General features: G+C 41.4%; 1 protein-coding gene across 3 annotated transcripts in view; it reads left to right on the top strand.

The window, feature by feature from the left end:
* LOC122564761 (pappalysin-1-like) overlaps positions 1 to 22,029 on the top strand; it is a 326,083-nt gene that overhangs the window by 248,193 nt on the left and 55,861 nt on the right. The window contains exon 21 of one of the 3 annotated variants that reach the window (XM_043719938.1): positions 15,957 to 16,055. The exons of 1 other annotated variant lie outside the window; for it this stretch is intronic. In XM_043719938.1, the coding sequence (XP_043575873.1) occupies positions 15,957 to 16,055 (99 nt within the window). Of the gene's footprint in view, positions 1 to 15,953; positions 16,056 to 22,029 lie in introns of all 3 variants that reach the window. One more of the 3 variants, XM_043719937.1, reaches the window with a different exon arrangement.

The raw sequence follows: 22,029 nt of genomic DNA, 5'->3' as shown, positions 1-22,029 counted from the left end.
AGACAGTTTGGAAGAGTGGTCCAGGAAATGGCTGATAGAATTCAATGTGAGCAAATGCGAGGTCTTGCACTTTGGAAAAAAGAATACAAGCATGGACTACTTTCTAAACAGTGAGAAAATTTGTAAAGCCAAAGTACAGAGGGATCTGGGAGTGTTAGTTGAGGATTCTCTAAAGGTAAACATGCAAGTTGAGTCCCACTGGATCGTGTCCAGCGGAGATTCACACGGATGATCCCTGGAATGGTAGGTCTAACATATGAGGAACGGCTGAGGATCCTGGGATTGTTTTCATTGGAGTTTAGAAGATTAAGGGGAGATCTAATAGAAACTTACAAGATAATACATGGCTTTGAGAGGGTGGACGCTAGGAAATTGTTTCCGTTTGGCGAGGAGACTAGGACCCGTGGACACAGCTTTAGAATTAGAGGGGGTAAATTCAGAACAGAAATGCGGAGACATTTCTTCAGCCAGTGAGTGGTGGGCCTGTGGAATTCATTGCCACAGAGTGCAGTGCAGGCTGGGACGCTAAATGTCTTCAAGGCAGAAATTGATAAATTCTTGATGTCACAAGGAATTAAGGGCTACGGTGAGAATGCGGGTAAGTGGATTTGAAATGCCCATCAGCCATGATTGAATGGCGGAGTGGACTCGATGGGCCGAATGGCCTTACTTCCGCTCCTATGTCTTATGGTCTTATGGTCTTATGCCTGATCCTCGCTGTGTGTCCACCTCTGTTTGAACTAAGTCAGGGTGGGAAGGTGCACAGCTGGATTTGTTGCTCTTCCACCATTAATGCCCTAAATTGGATAATCCCTCAGCCTCATTCCGACATGGCTGGTATTTACCTGGCTGCAGATGGATAATCAACATGTGGCCGTCATGAGAGCTAAAACAGTGCATCCAGCTTGACATCCCATGGATTGTGGGGGTGGCGGGGGGGGGTTGCTCCTTGTTCCAAGGCACTCACTACCTGATCGGAGAGTACAACAGAGGGAAGGGACAATCCTGATAAATGCCACAGCATACTCACCCTACTCTTCCATCCTTGTTCTTACTGCCGGGCCCTGCCTACATCTCTAATCCCACACCCTCCACCCTCTGAACGCATTTCCTCCATAATCCTACCTATGGTGCAGCTCACTCTTTGATTTTGGGTGTCCGGTACACATCATCCTGGCAATGGCCAGAGCCTCCTCTGTGACATTGCCATTCAGAAGAGCTGTCAATTGGCCAACAGGTCTAGATAGACAAGATTTCCATTCCCAGTGTGCTGGGAAAAACACACAGGTGGTAATTTAACTGCCCGAGTAGTACTTGATGCAAACAGGCTTTAGGTTATAAAATGCAGCCTGGAACTCCAATCATTGGAAAACAATGATTGAAAAATGAAGAAAAAGCAAGAACTCTCTGCTGCATCATGCCTGATATCCCATGTCACCACAGAATGATATGTTCCTACTGACAGGAATTGGAGGAAAAATACTTCAAGAGAACTAGGGCTAATCTCCAGTTTAATTCAGGATCAATTTTTTCACTGCATGCTTCAAACTTTGTATAAGTTTAAGATGGGTGACAAGTCTGCAGTCCATTTCACATCACTTCTGATTTCTAATTACTTTGATTCAAATGAAGTAAAGTAAGTCAAGGTGTAAAATGACCTTTCCACTTACTACTGTCCAAGGCAAAATTCTCCTGAAAGTTTCTGAAAGATTATCACAAAGAAGTTATTCTTTGTGACATCATATGAATTTTCCAAATATCTGTATCAAATTTGCGAGTCAAGGATTGTAATAGGCTTGACCTAATTATTTAAGTCAAAAGCCACATGACACCAGGAGTGCTGGTCCTTCATCAGGTCTGAGGAAGCTCTCCTTAAACATGTTAACTGATGTTACATTAATGGGAAATAAAACTTCTCAATACTTTGGAGATACCTTTGTATTCAAGTGCAAACCTCTCATAGAGTAAAGACACCATTCTTTCAATGAGTACTTGTTTATCGAGATCTGCTGTGTCTCATTTGATTCTTTCCCAAGTCTGTATATGTAAAGGATATTTCTATACCTTCCTAGCATATCCCTCTCTATTTACACTGCACTTGTCAAAAATGAAGTCTAGATCTGAGAGAGTTAATAACACAATATTGGATCTGAATCCTTACTCATGCCGTAATTATGACATGCATTGCTCCAGTGCATAGGGTTATGACTCCACTTATACAGACCTCATGTAAAGCATTTTATCACACTCCCACTTTACTATAAATTTTTTTGTACAATTGCCAAAGAAAGCCTTATGGAAGGGATTTAAGGTAATGTGATGATTTACAATGTATGGTCATAAATTAGATTCAACCTTTTTGCCTGCAATATGGATTAGTCAATTTATTTTGTGTTCTTGTTCATGCTCTGCTTTTCTTAATTGCTCTGAAACTCAAGACATCCTGTGCCATCTGCATAAATTTCACCAAGTCTCTTCAGTTCATTTGTGATTAATGTAGTGAAGTGACAGGTAACCATTAATAGATAGTTTGTGCAGAGTACATATTTATATTTTTATTCACTCACTGGACTTTGGTGTCACTGACTGCACCAGCATTTATTGCCTGTCACTGTTTGCCCTTGAGAAGGTGGTGTTGAGCTGCCTTCTTGAATTGCTGCAGTCTGTGTGCTGTAGGTAGACCCACAACGCCCTGAGGGAGAGAATTCCAGAATTTTGACCCAGTAACAGTGAAAGAAAGGCAATATATTTCCAAGGCAGCATGGTGAGTGGCTTGGAGGGGAACTTGCAGGTGGTGGTGTTACCCTGTGTCTGCTGCCCTTGTCCTTCGAGGTGCAAGTGATCATGGGCTTAAAAAGTGCTGTCTGAGGATCTTGTGAATTTCTCCAGTGCATCTGAAAGATAGTATGCACTGGTACTGCTGAATGTCTGTGGTGGAGGGGGTCGATCCTTATGGATGTGGTGCCTATCAATCAAATAGAAGGATAAGGCAGATGATTATGTGACAGAGTTCCTTGCAATCTTGTTAATGTTCATAGGTGGCTTTCCCTAGCTTTGCTTGCTACTGCAAAAAAACATTAATTCCACATTAGGGTACAGTTCCACAGGTTTATAATGCAACCTGGTGTCTTGTCAACATAGCACTTGTTCATGTGAGGTTTAACTAGACGGGCTGGGAAATCATATTTAAATCTGATCTATCCATTGCCTCACGCACACACGTACTTCCAGGAGACACTGCACAGCAACTGGCAACATAGGATAGAGTCACCATTGCTATTCTGAGTAGTTAAGATCAAATACAGTGTACAAACCACTGGCCTAGAATAATCAATGAATTTGATACAGATTAGCACTTAAATCATAGACATTCCTGGCTCAGCTACTCACTGGATACACTTACTTTGCCTCGAGGGAAACCAAATATTGTCACCAACACTTTTCTTCTTGAACTTGGCAACATGACAAACACCAGGAACATCAAAAATCCAGGACATCAAGGAAAGGTTCTATGGCAGGTCAAAGGTCAGTCTGTAATTGTGCACCTTGCACTTGTGTGTACATTCAATGTCCTGTTTAAATAGAAACCAGCAGCTTTTCCTGAGTTTAGACATTTGAATTGACCAATGACCTCTTGCGAAATGCAGGATATATATTCAACACAGGAATGATTCAACATATCCATTGGGACACCTCACGTAGTAATAAAATCCTTCATAAATGTAAGTAATGATCAGCTATAAATAGCATGTGAGGCAAGGTTATGTATTCTCAAGGCGGTAAGAGGCTAATTTTGCTTTAAATTTTAATGACAAAAGTAATGAAATCCATTAGCTTTCAGCATTCAATGAACACACTTAAACCAAGCTGGGAAATGCATTAGATCTTATTCAACCTTAGTGACCAGATAAGGAGGGACCAAAAATGTCACCATTGATGCCATTAGGGGAGAGAAAGAAATCGTGCAGGATTTTCTGGTGAAGAATTGAAACCCCTGAAGGAACATTATCCTCAATATGAAAGAGAGAAAATAAAATGCACACAACATTTTGTTTTTCTTTTTAGAAGTAGCAATAAAAAAATGTCATCTAACAAAAATTACTGAGACAGCATAATTGATAATCAAGTGACATGGCAAAAATTGACAAACCTACTCAATTACCAGATTGTAATGACAGACCTCGAAAGAACTTTGCTGTCCATCAAGTATGGCAGTTCCTCACAATTTCCATGTGATCCCTGTCAGATGTCATCTGCCAGACTGGCTCTGTAACTGATGGTGAAAGCGGACGGCACAATGGCACTGCAGTCTCACTGCACCAGGGTTCTTTGCTTGATTCCAGCCCTGAGTGATTGTGTGGCGTTTGCACATTCTTCCTGTGTCTGTGTTGGGTTCCTTTGGGTGTTCTGGTTTCCTCTACAATCCGAAGATGTGCAAATTCAATAGATTAGCCAAAGTAAATGTGGGGTAACAGGGAAGGGGTGGGATGCTCTTCAGAGGGTCGGGCCAGACTCATTTGGCCAAATGGCCTCTTTCCAACTGTAGACATCTACATTACAAAAGATTATCAGGGAAGACAACCATCTTCCTATGTACCAGCTATGACTCCAACCATCAGAGAGTGTTTCCCCTGATTTCCATTAACTCCAATTTTACTAGAATGGCCCTTAATGTCAAGGGCTGTCACCAGATATGTGAGAGCATTACCAACTGCAAATTCGCCTCCAAGCCACTAGCCAGTCTTATTTGGAAATATATAATTATTCCTTCACTGTCCTGGAATCCCCTGCCAACAGCATTGTAAGTTTATCAACAGAACATGGACTGCAGCAGTTCAAGAAGACAGCTCACCACCACCTTTTCAAGATCAACGAGGGGCAGGCAATAAATATTGGCCAGCCAATGACACCCACATGAGTGAGTAACAAAAATAAAATTACAGCCCTACTTTTAGCAGTCAGCCAAATGATAGAAGGTGTTGTCAATAGTGTTATCAAGCAGCACTCACTAACTGCCCATTCTTTAACGTATAGCTTGAGTGCACTAGGAACATGAGTGTTCTAGACCTTACTGTAGCCTTGATTCAAGCATGGACATAAGAGCTGAATTCCGGAAGTGACTTGAAGTGAGAGTAATTGCCTGTGTTCCCCCTTTATTGTTCTGCTGTCTGAGCTTCATGTGTTTTTGGAAGCAGAAGCCCGTGCATTGGCATGCCAAATCGGCAAGTGCAGAACTTATGATCATATTTATTGCAGCATTTTACTGAGTGTGGCATCAAGCAGCCCCAGGAAATTTGAAGTCAATAGAAATTCAGGGACAATCTCTACAGTGGCATGAGTTACATTTAAAACGATGGCAGACAGTCAAACTTGTTGCAGGCCGGTCATTTTAAGTTAATTCCTCCAGTCATTCCTCAAGCCAGTATCATAAGATCATAAATGTCAGAGCAAATTACACCATTCAGCCCATTGAGTCTGCTCTACTGTTTAATCATGGCTGCTATGATTCTCAACCACATTCTCCTTCATCCCAAAATCCTTTAGACCCCTTACTGATAAAGAACGTATCCATCTCTGTCTTAAAAACACTCAATGGCTTGCCTCCCCAGTTTTCTGTGAGGCAGTGCCTTCGTGTCCTAGACTTGCTTACTAGCGGATACATCTTCTCCATGTCCACTCTGTCCAAGTCTTCTGCAAGTTTCATTGAGATGCCTCTCATCCTTATAAACTCCACCATATACAAACCTAAAATCCTCAACTTCTTCTCGTATCAAAAGCCCTTCATTTCCAAGATATTTATTGTAAAACTCCTTTGGACCCTCCAAGGCTAGCACATCCTTTCTTAGATACAGGGCCCAAAACTCTGCTATCCTTGGCATAACCATCTTCAGCTGTTTCATCAATGACCTGCTCTCCATGGGAATGTTTGCTGATTGCATTGAGTTCCAAAGTAATTTATAAGTTTTAGATGATGCAGCTCCACATTGCAGCTTATATGGAAACTGTTCAGGTTTGGGCTAAGTGCAGAGAAACTTCACACCACTTAAGAGGTGGCAAAGGCCACCTATATTTATCGCCTGCCCTTGACATACAAATACATTATCATTGCCACATTTCTCACCATCAACATCTTAGATATCACCATTAAGTATAAACATAATGGAACTAACTACATAAATATTGTGCCGACAAAACCAGAGGCTCCATAGTTTGGGAAGAGTGGTTGGCTAGCTGACTCCCCAAAGCTTTTCCACATCTTGCATAAGGGCACACTATTGGAATACTATCCATTTGCTGGTTGAGTCCAACTCCAATAGCATTTAAGAAATTCCTTGCAGCACTCCATAAATTAGCTTACCCAACGCAGCGTAAACTATGCTTTGTCATGTATATTTTGAGTGTGCTTTGGGATTCAGTCTGGAGTTTTCTGACTTCACAAATCTGGCTGTGTGGTACTCTTGTGGTGTGAATCAACATAGTTAACATGCTTCTAAACCCAACATAGCCATAATGAACTACAGGAAGTGCTGCAAATTCTCCCTTGGTCTGGCAGCATCTGTGTGGAGAAAAACCCGGACTTAATGGTCAGAATTCGATAGGGGTTAGAGCAAAGCAGTCTACAGTGAGATTTGTGGCAGAATTGCATGAGGTTTCTGATGTATCCTGTTACATTATTTTAGGCATTTGCTAAATGGCTGGACAAGTTTCTCACTAGGAAACAGCAACTTGTCAATCAAATTGTTAAATGCCTGATTAAAGGCACAATTGACCTCATTAAAATTCAAGTTCCAATCTGACAAAACATGTTGAACAAGCTAAATGTCTCACCATGGAACCAGAGTAGTAATTGGAAACTTCAGTTCACTGCTTGATCTAAAGGACATGTTGGACACCAGTCACCAACATCTCAGGCCATGCTCCACGGGCACCAGCCAAACACGCCACATCTATAGACACTGGCATCCAATATATGCCCTTACCTAGGAACCCTCATTGTCTGATCCACTCATAGGACACCTCTATATTTCAATGCTACACCTTGGGCTGCACCAGCAACTATCTTTGTAAATGTTGCAGCAAGGATACTGTGCACCCAGCGGTACACACCCAGCTGATGGTGTGGACCAGGCTCCATCTTGGGCCTGTTCATTTGCCATCACAGTGCTTATACACTCTGAGTCTACCAGCATCCTTGCTTTGCATTGCCTTGCACTTTTTTGTCTAAACCAGAGATATCAAGCTCATACAGTAATGACATGCCACTTAGCAAAGACACAAAGTCATGAAACTGATCATGGTTGTGAACAGTCCTCAGTCAAGCCAAGGGGATATCCTTCACTCAGTAGGAGCTAACACAGTAACTCAAGGGCAGTTTGGGATGACAGTCAGTCAGCTGCATAGGGGGAGGTCAGGGTCAGAATGCTGATCTCAAAAGTGGTGAGGAACTGCAGGTCAGGCAGCCAAATATTAGCCTTAGCTCTTTCTGCCCTATTGTGATCGGTTTTCCTCCTGGAATGAAAGAGAGGGGTAGGTATTAATGGAAATGAAAATGGATGGCACAGCTGTTATTTTTGGTGTGTGTGGAGATGTCCTGAGCGAGTGAGTCAGCAGCAGAGAAGGCACTGAGCATTAGTGATGTTGGGGGTTGGGTGGGAAAGGGTGAGTGGAGAAATGTGGTGGGCAATAGTGTGAGCGATAATGCATGAGCCTTGTTTGAAGGAGCAGACTGAGTGTGAGGCATCAGGGAGAAGATGGCAGCACTTAGTTGGTGGAGTGGAGAATGTGATTGACCGTCTTCTGACAGGGCAAGGTGATGGAATCTACACTGACTCAGATGGCAACCTCACACTAGACTGGCATCCATTGGTGAAGCTGCTTACTCTACTGATCCTCTGCACTACCCTGCCCACTAGGACCTCTAAGACTCTGCCAGCACAATGAGGCATCAAATTCATCTTATCTGCCAAGTTTGGGGCAAATATCAGGAACTGCTAAGGGCACTCTGCACTAACAGTGCTTGTCTGGGTGCACAATGGCCTTTTAAAGATGGCAGCAGTGTCATGGACATTGGTCAATTCTGGGATATTATGGTAGGGCTGAGTTGTTCTGAGAAAGGTGCATGGTATCAATGGGATGGAATTGGGCATGAGGGATGTCATTGGGGAGGGGCAAATAGTAATGAGGTGACTTAGCTCAGGTGGACTAAGAAAACTCACTTTGCCTCCCAATGAAAATCCCTCCAAAAAACTCAACACAGCTGGCACCTTGCCAAAAAAATGCAAGATACAATCTAATGTTTAAGTCAATATGTCATGGGCAAGAAGGAGAAGAGAATTTAAATACTTTGCTGTTCTCATCTTTTGCCCATACCAAAGTTGAATTTTAACATTTTTAAAAATCCCATCATATGTCTTTATGCTTTTAAGACAGGAAGAGGTATATTTCCCTAACCTTGGTTAAGTCCAATTTAAAAATGACCCACAGCAAACTGCTTAGGGGTAAATCAAATTCGGGTTTATTAATATATTTAAAACCAATGGTGAAGGGGATGGGGGGGAGGAGGTGATAGTGATTATGCCACACAAGCGTGCAAGGAACAAAGGAAAACAATGACAATTATGAATCATGTAATTAGAAAATATATTGGCCATAATTCACTTGAGTTCTGTCAGTCAGTCAGTGTGAGTAAGTTCTTGCAATTGCCTGATCTGACAAAGCCCTTTCTTATAGGAGGTCATATGCAATTGAAGGACCACATTATCATTCTTCCGCACTAGGAAACTGTTCCCTCCTTTAGCAAAATATAGGATTATTTTCCCGTAAATCAGGAAAAGGTTGAAACCAAAAGAGAAAATGCTGGAAAATCTCACCAGGTCTGGCAGCATCTGTAAGGAGGGAAAAGAGCTGACATTTTGAGTCTAGCTGACACTTTGTCAAAGCTAAAAAAAAAGGGAGAAATAGGAAGGTATTTATACGAGGCTGAGAGAAGGTGAGTCATGGCTCCAGACGCAAAGGTAGCAATAAAGAGGTGATAATGACAGTGCATAGAGAGATTATAGGGAGATTAGGAGCTGTGAATGATCAAGGCTGAAGGCAGTGCTATGTGACAAAATATGTGGGGGATGAGGGGGAATGGGTGAAGCAGAGGCAAAATGGAAAACAGGGGAGAAGGGTAGCAAAGGGGGAAGAGAGGAAAAAGGTAATGAGAGAGTGGGGAGCGAGAGAAAGAGAGACAATCAAGAAATAAGAGGTACAGAACAGTGAAAAAAATAATAAAAAGAGGTAAATAAAATAAATGAAATAAAATTACGGAGCAGAATTAAAACAGAGGGGTTGAGATGAGATAATCATCTGAAGTTGTTGAATTCAGTGTTGAGACCGGCAGGCTGTACCGTGCCAAGTCGGAAGATGAGATGCTGTTCCTCCAGTTTGTGTTGAGCTTCACTGGAACATTGCAGCAGGCCCAGGACAGACATGTGGGCATAGGAGCAGGATTGTGTGTTGAAGTGTTGAAGATTCCAGCATCCGCAGTAACTTGCTTTTATCCAGGAAAAGGCTGAGACTGGAAGCAGACTGGTGCTATACGTAGAGCTGCTTTGCTATGAACTGTACAAAAGTTAAAGCAAAGCACTGAACAAAGGAATCAAATTTTCAATTAAATCAATTCAATATCCATGTGTTTCACTCACGTGCCTGGGGTTCTCATATATGTAACTTGATTTGATGAGATGGCTTGCAAGCATCTGGTCAAAAACCACAGTAGGCTGCAGGAGATAAATTGTTGGGCCATCAGTATCGTGTCAAGCATACCGTGTTTGATGGATTTTTTTCAAACCATTCTTTTCATCCCCAGGAAATACTTGAAGTATATTGCAGTACATTATGATCAGTAAGTGTCCATTAAGAAAATATAAACAAGAGAATATAATATTTTTCAAAAAACAATTTCAGACCTCTTCATGCTTACTGGGCATGAAAATCAAACCAAATGGAAATTAAAGATGGAACAAACTTAACAAGTAATGAGTCATTAAAAGGGGTAGGGAGAGAAAAGAACATTGAGGATTGCCATAGTAACAGCATCTTTCCTCATTGGTGCTGCTGAAACTCAAAGAGAGTTCTGTTTGAAAAAGAGTGGGGATTTGTGTTTGACAGTGCAAAAGAATATGAGCAATTGAATGAGAAACAGACCATTTGGCTTTTCCCCATTTAATATGACCGAAGCTGATCATGTGGTTCAATTCCCTATTGCTACCCTATTCCCATAGCCTCAATTCCTTAAGTATTTCTCATCATCTTCCACAGTCAAAACTAATTCCTGTAAGTTTTGATCTTGTATCATCTTCAGACAAACTAATTAGATTGACCAAGGTTGGCTGCAAGGAAAAATGAGTCAGTTGTCGCCTCTCACAGTTCATGAGAAGTGTCAAAATCTGGTGGCTTTGTTAGGCTGCAAAATCAAAATAAAGCTGAATAAACCATACCATTGTAGTGAAATGGCAATACATACCATAAGGCAGTAAAATACAATATATACCATAAGGCAGTAAAAGACAAAAACAGAAACAGAAATTGCTGGAAAAATTCAGCAGTTTTGGCAGCATGGTGTGGAGCGAAATGAGAGTTAAGAAATCAGAAAATTCAGAACTGAAGGGGTTGGAGGAATAAAGAATTCCCAAAGGTTTCAAGGGGGGTAGCAAGGAGGGGAAAGAATATTGAGGGATTTGAAGATGAGGCTGAGGATTTTATATTGGACACATTGATAGATCAAATGTAAATCAACCAGCACAGACATGAGGGTGAAAGGGACATAGTGCAAATTAGGGTAAAAGTTACCTTTGAATGAGTTTAAGTTTATGTAATATGAAAGATGGGGAATTGGATAGCAAAATATCAAAATAGTCAATCCCAAGATACAGATGGCAAACCAATGAACAGCTTACAAATATTCCTTACCGTAAAGATCATGCTGGCAGAGTGCATCAGTTCTATTTTCATACCAATGTTCTTAAGGATTCTCTAAGATTCAATCTACTGCATTTAACAATGTAGAATAATGACGTTTTTAGTCACTAATTATTTGAAATCTACTCTTGATAATTCAATATTCAACAATAAAATGGCTGCATGAATTCCATGGAAGTTAAAATTTTGTCTGAATAATCTAAGTGGCCTAATATGAAACTTCTGTACAACCTCAATGGATATGATATGAAGAAAGATTAATCAAAATTACAGAATGTACATGATGCTGCCAGTTTCAGGAATGGGCGGCGCCATCTACAGTGCTATCTCGCAGCACCTGCTCAGTAATAACCTGCTCAGTGACACCCAGTTTAGGTTCCACCAGGGGCACTCAGTTACCAAACTTATTACAGCCTTGGTTCAAACATAGATAAAATAGCTGAACTCCAGAGATGAGGTGAGAGTGACAACAAGGATGCATTTGACCCAGTGTGGCATCAAGGAACTAGAGCAAAACTGGAATCAATGGCAATCAGAGGGAAAACTCTCCACTGGTTACATCATAGCTGGTGCAAAGGAAGATGGTTGTGAGTTGCTCAAGGTAATCTCTGTAGGAGTTCCTCAGGATAGTTCTCCAGGCCTAACACATCTTCAGATGTTTCATCAATGATCTTCCCTCCATCTAAGATCAGAAGTCAGGCAGTTCACCATTGATTGCACAGAGGGTCAGGATAAACTGGTCTTTATCTGAATGGCAAACTGTAACTACTGGGGTGCTGTAGGGTTAAATTCTCAGACCTTTACTGCTTACCATATATATTAATGATCTGCAAGCAGGGACAGAGTGTCAAATAGCAAAAGCCACAGATGATACTAAAATAGGTGGCAAAGAGGCTGTGATGAGGAGATTAAGAGTTTACAGATGGATATTGATAGACTAAGCAAATGGGCCAGAAGCTGGCAGATGGAGTTTAATGTGGATAAGTGTGAGGTTATCCATTTTGGCTAAATAAAAGAGCAAATTATTATGGAAATGGGAAACAGACTCAAAATGTCTCAGTGCAGAGACATCTCAGTGACCTTGTGCATGGTAGTGGAACGCAGGTGCAGCATATAATAAGAAAGGCAAATGGAATCCTGGCATTTATTAGAAAATGACTAGATTGTAAAAGTAAAGAACTGTTATTACAATTGTATAAGGCATTGGTGAGTCCACACCTGGATTATTATGTCTAGTTGTAGTCTCCTTACTTGAAGGATGTAGTGGCTGCACAGGAGGTTCACCAGGTTGATTCCAGGGATGAAAGAGCTGTCATATGAGGAGCGGTTGAATTGCCTGGATTTGTACTCACTGGAATTCAGAAGAATGAGGGGGTTGCTGGTGGGGAGGGGCGGGAACAGGGTTTGGATGAACAATAACATTCTATTAACATGCTATAATATTTTTCCCCTCATTGCTTGCATGTGAGCTGTGTAACAATTGACTTTATAGAAACATTTATTGCTATTAGAGAATCAACTTCCGCTGCACATGCATGCAGATATAACTATCTAATTATTTAGATGACACATTCAGTTAGTTTATTTATGATTCTTATATTGGCTTCTCAAAAATAAGCACGGCAGCATTCTGAATTGCCCTTCAGTTCATAATGATAAAGTCTTGAATATCTTAGAACCTCTTTTCATCATTGCTATAAATCTCACTGACAATCAAAAACAATTAGTGTCCTGTGTGAATATGAGTACTTGGACAAGAGACTCTGCCTTCACCCAATTGAAAATGATACATGAAATCATTATAATTGCATCCAGATTGTTAGCATCATATTGTCATTAATTCACTAATGTTGTGCATCTAACCTAATGGGCATATAACATTAAGAACAAAAGCTTGTAGAAATAGTACCATTTCTGACAGGAATAATTATGCTATTATTGAAATGTGTTAGCAAATGGCTGAATTCAACAGTAATGCTTCATTTCAGTTCAGTTCTGAATAAATGTCACAAACTTTATACAATAATTTAAACATGATTTATTTTATTATCCTTCTTAAATTGTTTATTTCATCAGAGCTATTCTGTAATGCATGAGGTTCCACATATAGCTGTGAACTATTATTATGAACTGCCAATGTCCAAAATTCTCATTGTTCTGTGCCTGTTCCAAAAAAAAGGAAATTCACTTTTCACTCAGTTAACATTGACAAAAAATCTTCAATGGTTTTGGTAGAAGTCTATTTGAAAAAGTTAAACTGGTGCGATGGGTTCTTTAATGACGTAAACACTCTTGATCTGCTTCATTTCCTTTGATTTTCAGAGCATAGACATTGTCTTTGCTGTCATTGAAATTAGCTTTTGTGAGGGGTTTAAAGCCTGAACTGTTTATTGATCCTATAAGTTTTAATTTTCAAAGCTGTATTATTCACAATCATATTTTACAAGTTGTTTGATTGTCTTTGAAAATAAGTATCAGGAAAAACACTTCAAATTATACAACAACTATAAAACCTATCATTGGTTTGAGCACAGCACTTCTGGACTGTTGTAGCTACTGAACAACTAATTCAAGATCAGAAATGCAATTGGATGTGAAAATTTGAGTCCACGATTTGCTTTACAATGGCAACTATTGTTTTAAGAAACCTATTTGCCTGGTATGGAAGGAAAATCGTATGAGGAAAGACTGAGGCACTTGGGGCTGTTTTCACTAGAGAAAAGAAGGTTTAGGGGTGACTTGATTGAGGTGTACAAGATGATTAGGGGGTTAGATAGGGTCGACAGTATGAACCTTTTCCCGCGTATTGAGTCGGGTATTACAAGGGGGCATAGCTTTAAATTAAGGGGGGGTAGATATAGGACTGATGTTCGGGGTAGGTTCTTCACTCAGCGAGTCGTTAGTTCATGGAATGCCCTGCCAGTAACAGTGGTGGACTCTCCCTCCTTATGGGCATTTAAGAGGGCATTGGATAGGTATATGGAGGATAGTGGGTTAGTGTAGTTTAGGTGGGCTTGGATCGGCGCAACATCGAGGGCCCAAGGGCCTGTACTGCGCTGTATTCTTCTATGTTCTATGTTCTATGTACTTCTCTCAGAGGGATGTGAATCCGTGGAACTCACTGCCCCAGAGTGCAGCAGGGGTAGAATCAATCAACAGATTCAAGAAAGAAATAGATAGGTTTCTGATGAAAAGTGGAACGGAGGGCTATGAAATGCAAGCCAGGAAAGTAGAGTTGAGATCAAGCTAAGATCAGCCATGATCATATTAAAAGTGGAGTGGGCTTGAAGGGTTGAAATGCCCACACCTGCTCTTAATTCCTGTGTTCAACGTTCAGCACCATTTGTGACACCTCAGGTACTAAAGCAGTACATGTTCCAATGCAACAAAGCTGGACAATATCCAGGCTTGAGCTGAAAAGTGGCAAGTAACATTGGTGCCACCCAAATGCAAAGCCATGATCATCTTCAATAAGAAATAATCTAACCATTACCACTTGCAATGAATGACATTACCACTACTGTTCAAAACCCTGGCAGTTACCATTGACTAGAAACTGAACTGGACTATTAAAATAAATACTGTGGTTACAAGAACATGTCAGAGGCTAGGACTATTGCCATGAGTAGCTCACCTCCTGATCATCCATTGCCTGTCCACCATCTTCAATGCACAAGTCAGGAGTATACTGGGAGCACTCTCCACTTGCCTGGATCAGTGCAGATTCCACAACACTTAGAAAGCTTGACACCATTCCAGGACAAAGCGGCCTGCTTGATTGGCACAACATGCATACACATCTACTCCCTTCCTCATCACCACTCTGTAGCAGTAGTGTGTACCATCTGCAATATGCACTTCAGAAATTCACCAAAATCTCTTCGACAACACCTTCCAAATCCATGACCACTTCTGTCGAAAAGATCTGTGCAGCACATACATGGGAATACCAACACCTGAAAGTTCCTCTCCAAGCACAGACCATCCCAACTTGGAAATACATTGCAGTTCCTTCAGTGTCACAGAGTCAAAATCCTGGTGTTTCCTCTCGCAAGGCAGTTAGGGTCTAGCTTCAGCATATCATCTGCTGCTCACCAGCAATTTATAAAGGGCAACTAGAGATGAGAAATAAATACTGGCAGAGCCACCAACACTTATATCCCATGAATGAACAAAAAAAAATGCTTATCTGAAACAGGAAGCAGCACTTCTTTCTCAAATGTGATGTTTTGCATTTGAATCGATGCAAAATAAGTTATAAATTTTGACAGGCTTCGTCTGATTCCATTGGATGCAATGCCAACTGCCCATAATTTAATATAAAAATTGGCATGAACTATCTATTGCTCAGCTATGTCTGAGTTGGTCGCACACAACACGGAGGGACTCAAGGTTCTGAGTAAACTCCAGGTCTGAAGTCCAAACATCGCTGCTGATATCCTGGTGCAGAACTGTTAAAACGTTGCACTGTTGGAGGAGCCATCTTTTAGATGGAACATTGAGCCAACGTCCTGCCTCCGTCCTCCAGTGGATGTAAAAGATCCCATGGTACTATTTCAAAACAGAGTTGGGGAATTTTTCCCAGAATCCAGGTATTTATTCCTCATTCAACAATCACAAAAAACAGATTATTTGATCATTATTATCATGGGATGTGGGAGTTTGCATAATGCAAAGTGTCCATGTTTCCTGCACAACAGCATCCACATTTCAGAAGTAGGCCATTCGTTGTAAAACTCTTTGAGTCATCAGGTGGACATGAAAGGCACGACATAAATATGTTTTCTTTTTCACGTCTATCAGCCTTCAATGTGATAGGAAGTGGGGAAATGGGGATGGGATTGGATTGTGGGAAGGAGAGGGCAAAAGAAACTATCATCAGCAAAAGTCGTCCCTCACGTTTAGAAGTGCAAATTTCTGAAAAAGGCTAGAGTTAGTTTCTTTTCGAACTCTACAGATTTTAATTCCTATTGTTTTTATTGCCATAGCAGCCTTTCGTGGGGGACAACTATTGTGATGGAAATAACAACAGAGCCTACTGCAGTTATGATGGCGGTGACTGCTGTGCTTCAACTGTCATTACTAAAAAGGTTAGAATCCTTCAAACTGCTTCATAAAACAGTTTTTTGGCCATGTTTGTACTTATGCGCTGTGTCCCATGACCCTTTCTATCAAGTATTTAGACAAACAATATTAATGAGTCACCAATGGCTATATTTCACCACGTTGCCAAATGTCCTCATTAAATTTTATAGATACAGGTATGAAATTGATGGATGCATCATTAGGACAAACTGTTGTGATTTGAACAGAACCTTTAAGCAATTATAAGGATATATAGCAACTTAAAGGGGGAAGAAAGAGTGGACTTATATGATGTTTTGTCTAGCTCCCAGGAGATAAGTGGGCTATTATATTTTATGAATACCATAGAACTGAAAAAGCCATAAATCTTTCTGCTCAGGATTTAGCGTTTTACTTCCCCCTCAGTCACTTCACTCCCCATCCCTCCATCTTTCATCTTTCAGTTGCTTAACTATAAAGCTGATTCATTACAAGGGAATTGTGTGTGACTGGGTCAAAACTTGCATCAGCAGAAGCAAACAGTCACTGCTTCTTGTTCCCTGAGGCACAAAATTAGAAAAATGGGGTAATAAATAGCTTTGATGAACAAACTTTAATCCTGCTTCTAACCCAGGCAGCCTGGCAGGTATGAACTGCAATCTGGAAAAAGTCAATGAAGCCCAAAATTGTGTAAAATAGACATGCTATCCATTGTCAGAAGTGCTGGATAAATACTGATATTTGGTATTTGAAAATCACAATTTCCTTATTCCAGTAATTTTGCAAATTCAGTCAGTTCATAGAGTCATAGAGATGTACAGCACGGAAACAGACCATTCATCCAACTTGTTCATGCCGACCAGATATCCCAATCGAATCTAGTCCCATTTGCCAGCATTTGGCCCATATCCCTCTGAATCCTTCCTATTCATATAGATATCAGGTGCCTTTTAAATGCTGTAATTGTACCAGCCTCCACCACTTCCTCTGGCAGCTCATTCCATACTCATGTGACCCTGTGTGAAAATTTTGTCCCTTAGGTCCCTTTTATATCTTACCCCTCTCACCCTAAACCTATGCCCTCTAGTTCTGGACTCCCCCACTCCAGGGAAAAGACCTTGTCTATTTATCTTATCCATGCCCCTCATGTTTTTATAAAACTCTATGAGGTCACCCCTCAGCCTCTGATGCTCCAGGGAAAACAGTCCCAGCCTATTCAGTCTCTCCTTATAGCTCAAATCCTCCAACCCTGGCAACATCCTGGTAAATCTTTTCTGAACCCTTTCAAGTTTCACAACATCTTTCCGATAGGAAGGAGACCAGAATTGCACACAATATTCCAAAAGTGGCCTAACCAATGTCCTGCACAGCTACAACATGACCTCCCAACTTCTGTACTCAATACTCTGACCAATAAAGGAAAGCATACCAAATGCCTTCTTCACTATCCTATCAACCTGTGACTCTACTTTCAAGGAACTATAAACCTGCACTCCAAGGTCTCTTTGTTCAGCAACACTCCCCAGACCTTGACCATTAAGTGTATAAGTCCTGCTCTGATTTGCGTTTCCAAAATGCAGCACCTCACATTTACCTAAATTAAACTCCATCTGCCACTCCTCAGCCTATTGGCCAATCTAATCAAGGTCTCATTGTATTCCGGGGTAACCTTTTTTGCTGTCCACTACACATCCAATTTTGGTGTTGTCTGCAAACTTACTAACTGCACCTCATATGTTCACATCCAAATCATTTATATAAAGGACAAAAAGCAGTGGACCCAGCAGCGATCCTTGTGGCACACCACTGGTCACAGGCCTCCAGACTGAAAAGCAACCAGCCACCAACATCCTCTGTCTTCTATCTTCAAGCCAGTTCTGTATCCGAATGGCTAGTTCTCCCTGTATTCCATGAGAACTAACCCTGCTAATCAGTCTCCCATGGGGAACCTTGTCGAACACCTTACTGTAGTCCATATAGATCACATCTACTGCTCTGCCCTCATCAATCCTCTTTGTTACTTCTTCAAGAAACTCAATCAAGTTTGTGAGACATGATTTCTCAAACACAAAGCCATGCTGACTATCTCTAATCAGTCCTTGCCTTTCCAAATATGTGTAAATCCTGTCCCTCAGGATTCCGTCCAACAACTTGCGCACCACTGATGTTCGGCTCACCGGTCTAGAGTTCCCTGGCTTTTCCTCACCACCTTTCTTAAATAATGGCATGTTAGCCATCCTCCAGTTTGCCAGCACCTCAACTGTGACTATCGATGATATAAATATCTCAGCAAGGGCCCCAGCAATCACTTCCCTAGCATCACACAGTTCTAGGGTACACCTGATCAGGTCCTGGTGATTTATTCATAGAACATAGAACAATACAGCACAGAACAGGCCCTTCGGCCCACGATGTTGTGCCGAACATTTGTCCGAGCTAATTCAAGCATTCACTTGAATGCATTTCAAGGCACCCAGCACCTGCTCCTCTGTAAGATTCACATTTTCCAAGATGTCACCATCTATTTCTCCACATTCTATATCCTCAATGTCCTTTTCCACAGTGAGCACTGATGCAAAATACTCCTTTCGTCTCTCCCCCATCTCCTGCGGCTCACACATAGGCTGCCTTGCTGATCTTTGAGGGGCCCTATTCTCTCCCTATTTACCATTTTGTCCTTAATATATTTACAAAATCCCTTTGGATTCTCCTTAACACTATTTGCCAAAACTATCTCATGTCTCCTTTTTGCCCTCCTGATTTCTCTCTTAAGTATACTCCTACTGCCTTTATACTCTCTAAGGATTCATTCAATCTCTCCTGTCTATACCTGACATATGCTTCCTTCTTTTTCTTAATCAAAACCTCAATTTCTCAAGTCATCCAGCTTTTGCTACTCCTACCAGTCTTTCCTTCACCCTAACAAGAATATACTGTCTCTGGACCCTCATTATCTCATTTCTGAAGGTTTCCCATTTTCCAGCTGTCCCTTTGCCTGCGAACCTCTCTGCCCAATCAGTTTTTGAAAGTTCTTGCCTAATACCATCAAAATTAACCTTCCTCCAATTTAGAACTTACAACTTTTACATCTGATCTATCCTTTTCCATCACTATTTTAAAACTAATAGAATCATAGTCACTGGCCCCAAAGTGCTCCCCCGCTGAGTCACCTGTTCTGCCTTATTTCCCAAGACTAGGTCAATTCTTGCACCTTCTCTAGTAGGTACATCCACGTACTGAATCAGAAAATTTTATTGTACACACTTCACAAATTTCTCTCCATCTAAACCTTAACACAATGACAGTCCCAGTCTAGGTTTGGAAAATTAAAATCCCGACCATAAACACCCTATTATTCTTATAACTGGCTGAAATCTCCTTACAAATTTGTCGCTCAATTTCCTACTGACTATTAGGGGGTCTGTGATCATCCCTTTCTTATTTCTCAGTTCCACCCAAATAACTTCCCTGGATGTATTTCCAGGTATATCCTCCCAAAGTACAACAGTAATGCTATCCCTTATCAAAAATGCCACCCCCCCTCCTCTCTTGTCTCCCTTTCTACCCTCCTTATAGCATTTGTATCCTGGAACATGAAGCTGCCAGTCCTGTCCATCCCTGAACCACATTTCTGTAATTCCTAAGATATTCCAGTCCCATGTTCCTAACCTTGCCCTGAGTTCATCTATTAGGCCTCGTGCATTGAAGTAAATGCGGTTTAATTTAATTTATTTCCCTAGGTGCCACCCCCTCACTTTACTAGCTTAAATCCTCCCGAGCAGCTCAAGCAAATCTCCCTGCTAGTATGTTAATCCCCTTCCAATTTGGGTGCAATCCATTCTTCTTGTTCAGGTCACTTCTACCCCAGAAGAGATTCCAATGATCGACAACTGTAAACCCTTCTCCGCTACACCAGCTCCTCAGCCACTGAGCAAATATGCATCTGCTCTATCCTCCTGTTCCTATACTCACCATCTTGTAGCACCGGGAGTAATCCAGATATTACTACCCTCAAGAACCTTCTTTTTAAATTCCTGCCTAACTTTCTATTTTCTCACTTTAGAATCTTATCCTTTCCCTTTCCTATGTTGTTGGTTCCAATCTGTACAATGACCTCCTGCTGGTCCCTCTCCCCTTTGAGAACATTCTGCACTCTCTCTGAGATATCCTTGATCCTGGCAACACACCATTCTGATCTTTTGCAGCTGGCCACAGAAACTTCTGTCTGTGTCCCTGATGATAGAGTCCCCTATCACAATCGAACGCTTGGAACCTGACATACCCCTCAATTCATTCAAGCCAGTCTCGATATCAGAAACTTGGCTGTTTGTGTCCTGAGAGAGATGACCCCCTACATTTTCCAAAACAGCATACTTGTTTGAAATGGTGAAAGCCACAGAAGAATCCTGCACTACTTGCCTACTCCTCCTACCTTTCCTGGAGTTAACCCATCTACCTGACTGTAGCTACGACTTTTATCCCTTCCTGTATCTGCCATCCATCCATCCCACCCCCTAGCTCTTGTAAATTCCTTATTGCCTCGAATTGCCACTCCAACCGATCCATGTGATTGATTTGATTCGCAATCAAAGACACTTCCTGCAGACATAACTGTCAGTAACATGGAAACTCTCTTGAAACTCCCACATCTGACAGAAAGAGCATATTACTCTAATAAAGGCCATCTTTGGTCTTTCACAATCTCCAGACCCAGGAAATAGTACTGTCTTTCTGCTCTAAAAATCAGTGCTCCAGCATAACTTGGTAGTTATGGTTTATATTTTTAAAAAATTTAATCAAGAGACAGATCTCAATAAAACATAGAATCAAGAAAGATCCCACTCTACCCACTACTGTAGACTGACAGCAAGGCTACATGTTAAAAACCATGTACTTATCTGTTCCTGTGCGGTGAGCTGTCCCACACAGGTTCCTCCAAGGTCAGATGTTGATTTCACTATTTGTTAATTTTTCCCATATGCACTCCGATGTCCAGAGATACATGAACTCTAACAGCAAAAATTCACTGCTGTGTCGGTTAGCAGTGTAGGTTTCTTTCTCTCTCTCCCTCACTGACCATATAGTCACTGCCTTTTGTCTGTCTCTCTCCTTTTAAAAGTGCTATTGTTTTGATCTTTTTCTCCAAAGTTCCAAAACAATGCAACAGCATGTAAAACAGTAATTGCTGCTCCTGGAATTCGAGGAAATCACCTCCAATACCTGAAATACCTCAAAAAAAGGAGCAGCTGTTACAGGCAGAAATTTTTCCCATCCTCCATTAGAAAACACAAATGTACATTCTCTCATGTTGTTAAACAGAAACCATTTTGACAATAGGATAAGTTACCAGATCAATCATTGCCAATTGATCTTTATTTTATGCTTTCTGATTGCTCAAAACATCAAGCAAATTTCTAACTCACAGAGTACAAACAGATCTTTGACGTGTGTATGACCTGACAAACAGGAATTGGCTTTAATTTCATATCTGAAATAGTAGACTTCTGTTATGCATCTTTTCTCATTGTACTGCATTCATAAGCCTGAGGTCCTGTCATGGAGATTATACAACTTCGGAGTTGGAGCTGACAATGGTATCCCAAGATCCACAAGCCTGACCACCCTGGCCGACCCATTGTCTCAGCATGCTCCTGCCCCACTGAACTCATCTCTACCTACCTCGACACTGTCCATCCCCCCTAGTCCAGGAACTCCCCACATACGTTCGAGACACCACCCACGCCCTCCACCTCCTCCAAGACTTCCGTTTCCCCGGCCCCCAACACCTCATCTTCACCATGGATATCCAATCCCTCTACACCTCCATCTGCCATGACCAGGGCCTCCAAGCACTCCGTTTTTTCCTCTCCAGACGTTCCCAACAGTACCCTTCCACCGACACTCTCATTCGTTTGGCCGAACTGGTCCTCACCCTTAACAATCTCTCCTTTGAATCCTCCCACTTCCTCCAGACCAAAGGGGTAGCCATGGGCACACATA

This window comes from Chiloscyllium plagiosum, chromosome 30, assembly GCF_004010195.1.
Source record: "Chiloscyllium plagiosum isolate BGI_BamShark_2017 chromosome 30, ASM401019v2, whole genome shotgun sequence".
Classification (NCBI taxonomy): domain Eukaryota; kingdom Metazoa; phylum Chordata; class Chondrichthyes; order Orectolobiformes; family Hemiscylliidae; genus Chiloscyllium; species Chiloscyllium plagiosum.
This window is presented reverse-complemented; position numbering and strand designations above follow the sequence as displayed.